The 8491-nt window shown below is 46.9% G+C and overlaps 1 protein-coding gene across 1 annotated transcript in view; it reads left to right on the top strand.

Moving 5' to 3' along the window:
- Positions 1-8491, top strand: part of FAM57A (family with sequence similarity 57, member A) — a 30827-nt gene that overhangs the window by 11896 nt on the left and 10440 nt on the right. Inside the window, exon 3 of the mRNA XM_011999652.1 lies at positions 8233-8485. Coding sequence (XP_011855042.1) covers positions 8233-8485 — 253 coding nt within the window. The remainder of the gene's footprint in view (positions 1-8232; positions 8486-8491) is intronic.

The following is an 8491-nucleotide window of genomic DNA, read 5'->3' as shown; positions in this document are numbered from 1 at the left end:
CCTGAGTAGCTGGGATTACAGGCATGCACCATCACACCTGGCTAATTTTTGTATTTTTAGTAGAGTTGGGGCTTCCGCCATGTTGGCCAGGCTGGTCTTGAACTCCTGACCTCAGGTGATCCGCCCGCCTTGGCCTCCCAAAGTGCTGGGATTACAGGCGTGAGCCACCGCGCCCGGCCTTATTTATTCTATTCCTAAATATTTGGGTTGTTTCTAATTTTTTGCTATTATAAACAATACTATGTATATATATTAGTTTTTAAATCTATAATATATATCATATATTTTTAATCTATAATATATATTTATAATATATAATATATATTTAATCATATAATATATATTTATAATTTATATATTTTATAATTTATATAATTATAACATATAATCTATAATACATATTTATAATATATATATTTTTAATATATAATATATATATTAGTTTTTTTGAGACAGAGTCTCGTTCTGTTGCCCAGTCTGGAGTGCAGTGGCACAGTCTCAGCTCACTGTAACCGCCACCTATGATTTCAAGTGATTCTCCTGCCTCAGCCTCCCAAGTAGCTGGGATTACAAGCACCCGCCACCACGCTGCTAATTTTTGTATCCCAAAGTGCTAGGATTACAGGCGTAAGCCACTGTGCCTGGCCTAATACTATATTATTTTAATACTACCAGCACTATAAGAAAGTGCTTAAGTCCTTGTCTACTTAGGCACGCTGGACATTTTCAGTCTTTTCAGTATTCACTTATAAAGTTGTGTGTGTGTGTGTGTGTGTGTGTGTGTGTGTGTGTTATTTTGAGAGACAGTGTGTGTGTTATTTTGAGAGATAGGGTCTCGCTCTGTCACCCAGGCTGGAGTGCAGTGGCAGGATCATGGCTCACTGAAGCCTCAGACTCCTGGGCTCAAGGGATCCTCCCACCTCTGATTCCCGTGTAACTGGGATGCGGGCACACGCTACCACACCTGGATAATTTTTAAATGTTTTTGTAGCGGGTCTTGTTACACTGCCCAGGCTGGTCTCGAATTCCTGGTCTCAAGTGATCCTCGTACCTCACCTCCCGAAGCACTGGGATTACAGGCGTTGTGCCCGGCCTACTTACAAAGTTTTCAATTGGCCTTTTTATATTTCTTTTGTGTGTTTCCAGTTTGTATCATTTAAAAAATTAAAAAATTCTTTTGGATCATTTACTTTTCTTAATAATCTGTAGGATCTCTGACTATTCTGGATACTAACCCTTACCCTGCTATATGCTACAAACACGTTCTGTTACTTGTCTTCAACGTTTTCGTTGTGGTACTGTCACCCAGACTAGAGTGCAGCGGAGCCTCACTGCAGCCTTGAGCTCCTGGGCTCCAGCAATCCGCCCAAGTAGCTGTGCCTACAGGCATGCCGCCACGCCCGGCTTGTCTTTTAGTCGTGCTTTTTGATGTACAATCTTGTTTTGCTTGAGACCAGGTCTCACTCTGTGGGATGATCATGGCTCACTGCAACCTCCACCTCCCAGCTCAAGTGATCCTCCCACCTCAGCCTCCCAAGTAGCCGGGACCACAGGCATGGGCCACCACGCTCGGCTTTTTTGCTTTTTTTTTTTTTTTGCAGAGATGGGGTTTTGCCATGTTGCCCAAGTTGGTTTCGAACCCTTGGGCTCAAGCGATCCACCCACCTCGGCCTCTCAAAGTGCTGGAAATACAGGCATGAGACACTGTGCCTGGCCAATAGTGGTTTCTGATGTACTAGTGTGTGTGTGTGTGTGTGTGTGTGTATGTGTTTTAATGTTTACAAATCAGTCATTCCTTCTCTATATGACATCTGGGTTTTATGCCTTGTTTGGGAAAACTTTCTCTAGTCTATGATTTATAAAATATTTTTCAAAATTTTCTTTAAGTACGTTTGTAGTGGTTAGCCCTTGATATACCTGAATTTACTTTTGTGTTTCGGTTTCCCAGGGCCGTCTTAACAAGTGGCCACAGGCTGGGTTGCTTATGACAACAGGCTTTTCCTCAGGGTTTTGTAGGCAGAGGTCTGAAATCAACACGCTCAAGGACCGGTTTCTCATTGGAGGCTCTGAGGGAAAAACCCTCCCAGGCCTGTCTCTCAGCTTCAGGGGCTGACAGCAGTCCTTGGCTTGTGGACTCACTGTTCCAGTCTCTCACTCCACCCTCAAGTCACTTTCTGCTCTGTGTCTCCGTGCATCTTCTAATTGGATTTAGGGACCACTCTAATCCAGTATGGTCCCATCTCAATCCTTACCTTAATCATATCTTCAAAGAGCCCTTTTCCAAATAAGGTCACATTCTGAGGTTCTAGGTAGGCATGAACTGTGGGGAACACGACTTCACTTCCAACTTCATTTTTTACAAATAGAAAGCTAATCGTTTCTGTGGTTTTCCTTGTCCTTCTTTTCCTCATGAGTATGACATGCTTGCCACAGACAAAATTTAGTAGGTCTGAAGCCCAGCGTGGTGGCTCATGCCTGCAGTCTCAGCACTTGAGGAGGCAAGGTGGGAGGATCGCTTGAGGCCAGGAGTTTGAGACCAGCCTGGGCAAGAGAGTGAGGCACACACCCCCGCCTCTGTGTTTTGAGACAGTGTCTCAGTCAGCCACTCAGGATGGAGTGCACTGGCATAGTCACAGCTCACTGCAAGCTCAACCTGAGGTGATCTCCCACCTCAGCCTTCCAAGTGCCTGGGGCTACAGGCACGAAACATCACACCCAGCTCTCTCTCTCTTTTTTTCTTTGTAGAGATGGGATTTCACCATTTTGCCAGGCTGGTCTGGAACTCCTGGCCTCAAGCAGTCTGCCCACCTTGGCCTCCTAAGGTGCTGGATTTACAGGAGTGAGCCACTGTGCCAGGCCCTTAAATATTTTTTAAACCTGAGTTTAGAAATGTTTGCTTTTAGATAGGTGTGACTATCTGCAAACAAGCCATATTTTGCATTTTATAGCAAAAGAAACGTGTATGTGAAAGTAGTTTGAAAAATACAAAGCAATAGATAAAAGCAGCACTCCATCATCAGTTCCTTGTGTAAATTATAGTTTTTACCGACAGGAATCAGAGCAAAGTTTCCCCTGTAGCATGCAGCTGCAGTCGCTGTTTGTAGAAACCACGTGTCTGGGGTGCGGCTGTGCTTCTTGGCCTCACAGTTTGGTCTTGCAAAGAATCTAAGATCAAACCAAGGAAGGTGCTGTCTGGAGTCTGGCTAAGGCCAGCCTGGGAATCTGTAATCCAGTAGGTGCTTGTTGAGAAGTTTAACAGCAGGGAGCTATGCCTTGGGGATCCAGTACAAAGAACAAGAATCCCTTGCCTGTGCCAAGCACACAGTTTAACATTTTGAAAATGTGATCTCATTTAATTCTCGCAGCCATCCTGGAGGGTAGGGGGAGGAACCCCGATTTCACTGGGGAAGGAGGCAAAGTGTCTTCACCGGGTCCCACAGCTTCTGGGTGGTGGAGCGTGGACTGGAACTCAGGTTCTCTGATCCCAACTCCAGCGCGCTATGCCATGGCTGCCTCCCAGGCAGACAGCCCCTACCATCGGGCGCATGTGGTCTGCTAGAGAAACGCACACACACATACCAGCGCAGGGCTAAACTGATCAGGCAAACAAAGTGAAGGAGAAATTAAGAGCAGGGTGATTGACTTCTTTCCAGCCACACTCCAAGTCCTAAGAGCAAGTCACCTCATTCTCTGTACCGTATTTCTTCAGATGCAGAGAGCAATCACCTCATTCTCTGTACCGTATTTCTTCAGATGCAGAGAGCAATCACCTCATTCTCTGTACCATATTTCTTCAGATGCAGAGAGCAATCACCTCATTCTCTGTACCGTATTTCTTCAGATGCAGAGAGCAATCACCTCATTCTCTGTACCATATTTCTTCAGATGCAGAGAGCAATCACCTCATTCCCTGTACCATATTTCTTCAGATGCGCGTGGATTTTGTTGCCGCGTTTGTTGCTACAGGGAATGAAGTCCTGCAGAAGGCTGCTGCTCTCCTCTCCGGATGCCTCCTTCCTTCCTTCCTTTCCACGTCTGACCTTTTCCTCGTGTTCCGTTGTTGTGCCAATCTTTGGATCTTCATCTCTATGTCTATCTTCCTGTATCGAAGAGTGTATACTGGGGTTGTGTGTGTGTGTGTGTGTGTGTGTGTGCGTTGAGACAGGATCTCACTCTGTGGCCCAGGCTGGAGTATAGTGCTGTGATTATGGCTCACTGCAGCCTCAACCTCCCGGGCTCAAGCAGTCTTCCCACTTCAGCCTCCCGAGTAGCCGGGACTACAGCCGTGCGCCACCACACCCGGCTAATTTGTGTATTTTTTTGTTTTGCCACGTTGCCCAGGCTGGTCTCCAACTCCTGGGCTCAAGTGATCCTCCTCCTTAGCCTCCTAAAGTGCTGGGATAATAGGCAGGAGCCACCGTGCCCACCCCGTGTGCTGTATCTTTCTATATCTCTTCCTACTTCTTCATTTCTCCTTCTGTCCCTCCTGCTCTGTCTCTGCTTCAATGGTCCCTAATGCGGAAATGAAGTATGGTTCTAAACAAAGTAACTTTTATTTCAGAAGAGATGTCCATTTTCTCTGTGAGGGTATTTATTTATTTATTTATTTGAGAGAGGTTCTTGTTCTGTCGCCGAGACTGCAGTGCAGTGGCACAATCTGAGATCACTGAAACCTCTGCCTCCCAGGCTCAAGCGATCCTCCCATCTCGGCCTCCTGCGTAACTGGGACTACAGTTACTGGGGTGGGCTCCACCCCATCCGACCTTTTTTTTTTTTTGGAAAGACAGGGTTTTGCCATGTTGTCCAGGCTGGTCTCCAACTCCTGAGCTCAAGTGATCCTCCCGCCTTGGACGGATCTCAGGGTGCTGGGATTACTACTGTGAGCCACTGTGCCCAGCCTGTGTTCAGATTTTTGAAGTGGATGAGTGGACAGAGACCCCTAAGTTCCCTTTGGGTTCTGGTACTCACTATGTGGAGGCATCTCACGTGTGATCTCACTTCTTTTTCATGTCCATGATTTTTTGAGACAGGAGGAAAAGGTCCTTGATCAAGGGTAGTTGCCCACACATCACATATCTTAATGGCATTCACCTGAGAACTCGCAAAGTATTTTACAAGTAAATACGGTATTTTCCATTTAAGGCTGAAGAAACCAAGAAGCAGATATGGGGAGAGTCCCTGTGTCCTATTCCCTAATGATAGCGAGTGGAGTCCAGAGGAATGGGGGACAGCAGACGGAAAGGCAGGCCCACATGCTTTCAAGGCGGAAAAAATCCCCCCGTAGCCCTTCAGAATGGGGAGCTTTATAAATTCTCTGTTCAAGAGGGTGACAGTCTAAATTTGGTAAGTGAGTTTTATGTTGCCATTAAGTAGCCCAAACTTCACTCTGGAAACCCACACAAGCAGCGTAATGACAAACTCGTGAAACCCCAGCGCCACAGCATGGAGTAGTGAAAACCACCCTGGAACACGAATCCAGCCCCAGGTTCTAACCTGAGCCTTGTCACTTCACAGGGTGGCAAGTCAGCGGCCCATCCTGCACGTCGCTTTCTTCACGGGTAACATGGAAATAAGTTTAGCCAACCTCACTGGGTTATTTTGAGACCCAGGTGAGATAATACATGTGAAAGTGCTTTGAACATTTGTAAAGTTACATATAAACATAGAACAGTGTTCATGGCAGCATCAGAGCCCATAAATTCACCATACACATTTATATTTATGAGTAAGTAATTAGGAACCGTATTCATCAGAAACTACATTGTGAGAAATTATTATTCCCTCCTCACTTACCAGGCTTGAAGGCAGTATAGTCATTCGGCACATGGAACTAAAGGCAGAAACTACCGAGTTCAAATCCCAGCTTGCCACCAGCAGTGTGACCTGGGGCAATTTTTAAATTGCTCTGGTCTGAGTCTCATTTTGCTGATACACACATACACACACACACACACACACACACAGAATAACATTTGTTGTGAGGATTTAATGAGACAAGGTACACAAAATGTCTGATACAGGACCTAGAAACAGTAAGTATTCAACAGGCATGAGCTTCGGACAGTATGAAACACCTCCTGCACCCTCAGAATGTGCCAGCCTCCGACTGGGGGTACAAAATGGAAAGACACGGTCCTTGTTTCTAGGACCTGACAGTCTGGTGGAGAAACATCCAAATAAGAAAACAACAGGCCCGTGACCCAAACGCAAAGGCAGACCTGGAAACCTCCTGAGAGAAGGAAACAGCCGATTCCAGACTTTTGAAGGATGAGCAGAAGTTTGTGTAAAAACCAGACTTGTGGTTTGCGTTTGGCTTTATCATTTGCCCACAGGGGTTTGATCGCTGGAAAAGCTAAGGTTCATGTTGACGCTTGTTAGCTTTATGGTGATTCAGAGTAAACATTCTGGTGACTTCACTGAACATAGTGTTGAAACTGATTTTACTTGCCGTTTTCTTTTTCTTTTTTTTTTTTTTTTTGGAGACGGAGTCTCGCTCTGTCACCCAGGCTGGAGTGCAGTGGCCGGATCTCGGCTCACTGCCATCTTTGCCTGCAGGTTCAGCGATTCTCCTGCCTCAGCCTCCCGAGTAGCTGGGGTTACAGGTGCCCGCCACTACGCCCGGCTAATTTTCTGTATTTTTAGTAGAGATGGGGTTTCACTGTGTTAGCCAGGATGGTCTCGATCTCCTGACCTCGTGATCCGCCCGCCTTGGCCTCCCAAAGTGCTGGATTACAGGCGTCAGCCACTGTGCCCGGCCTTTACTTGCTATTTTCTATACATGAAACACGTGTTGTTTTGTTTTCAATTCATAAAGATGCCTTACAAGCTGTACAAACAACTTCTTGTGTGGGGGGAGACTGGTTCCCACCACTTCAAAGTGTGAGCATACTCAGTGCCAAGGTGCTGCTCCCTTTAAGGAGGGAAGGCAGGGAGGACTTGCAACCACCTGTCACTCTCTGGAAACGCTGGCACTGGAGGTCACTGTGATAAACGCTTAAGAGACAGTGGACTTCATAAGGTCGTTTTCCTGGAGAGAATGGCGAGTTCACAGGTAGCTGGTTTTGTCCACAAGCAAATGTGAAAATACCGAGAGCGCTGCATTTGTCAGATACCCTGGGACCAAACTGAGGTGGCTTTCTCCTTTCTCTGAGTATGTCAGCAGTGAATCTGGGAGTTAGAGATGTTGCCCTAAGTGGATGAAGTTTGAGGCTTTTCTTGAGGCTGTCTGCCACCTTCCTGTTGGCTAAGTCCCTTTTCTTAACCACGTATAGGAAGATGTTAGAGGCTACATTCATTCTGAATGGTCACAACCTAATAACTGATACTATCGCTAAAGGAAAACTGTCTTTTAAACCTGAGAAACCTCTTCAGACTCCATAACAAATGAACCCAAATTGAAAAAAAACAAGTGCTCACTCTACACCAGTTCCTGCATCACTAACTGCCATGTTAAAGTAATTTAACTGGCATCTAACAGAAATCATCTGCCACTTTGTAAAAGTCCTAGACTGGTAAGAATCCAGAGCTTTAAAGAGCTCGTAATCCAACCTCCCTGTCATTTCACAGACCAGCAAATCGTGGCCTAGAGAGCCAAGCCCAGCTGTTCCGAAGTCCTCCTATGGGATTTTGGTCAGCATTTTGCATGACGGTGATCTGAGGAGACCCGTCACACCTCTTCATTTGTAGTAACATAAATGAACTGTATTTCCCACCCCCTACATTTGTTAGCTGAGGAAGATACAGACCAAAGCAAAATAAAGCTGGAAGTTCCTAAAGGAGAGAAGCCCAAGATACTGAAATTACAGTCCCCATCCATGTGATTGGTGCTTGGCACGAGTGAAATATATTACAATTCATTCAAGTTTAGACGCCTGTCCCGATAACTTATTTTTACTTTTATTTTTTTGAGACAGAGTCCTGCTCTGTGGCCCAGGCTGGAGTGCAGTGGCCTGATCTCGGCTCACTGCAAGCTCCGCCTCCCGGGTTCAAGCGATTCTCCTGCCTCGGCCTCCTGCATAGCTGGGACTACAGACGTGCACCACCACGCCCGGCTAATTTTGTAATTTTGTACTTTTAGTAGAGACGGGGTTTCACCATGTTGGTCAGGCTGGTCTCGAACTCCTGACGTCAAGCTATCCGCCTGCCTCAGCCTCTCCAAGTGCTGGGGTTACAGGCGTGAGCCACCGCGCCCGGCCCCGATCCTTTTAAAAAATGACACGTTGAGACCAACAGCACAGCCACTGAGTCTCTGGATGGTGTCTCCGGAGAGATCCAGGGCCGAGAGGCAGTAGAAGCCGCAGCCTCCGCAGGCGGCCTCCTGGTGCAGGTGGAGAGGGGGCTGCAGGCGGCGCTGGACCTCAGGCTTTCTGAGCCCCCCCGGGGCAGCTGCGGCCGCTGGAGGGACCGGGAAAGGAATCGTGGCGGGACGGGAAGAGGCCACATCCCGAAGACTCCCCCCGAGAAGCACCAGGGCTTGGCGGACGAGGCCGCC

Source organism: Mandrillus leucophaeus, unplaced genomic scaffold (assembly GCF_000951045.1).
Source record: "Mandrillus leucophaeus isolate KB7577 unplaced genomic scaffold, Mleu.le_1.0 Scaffold6, whole genome shotgun sequence".
Taxonomy (NCBI): Eukaryota; Metazoa; Chordata; class Mammalia; order Primates; family Cercopithecidae; genus Mandrillus; species Mandrillus leucophaeus.
This window is presented reverse-complemented; position numbering and strand designations above follow the sequence as displayed.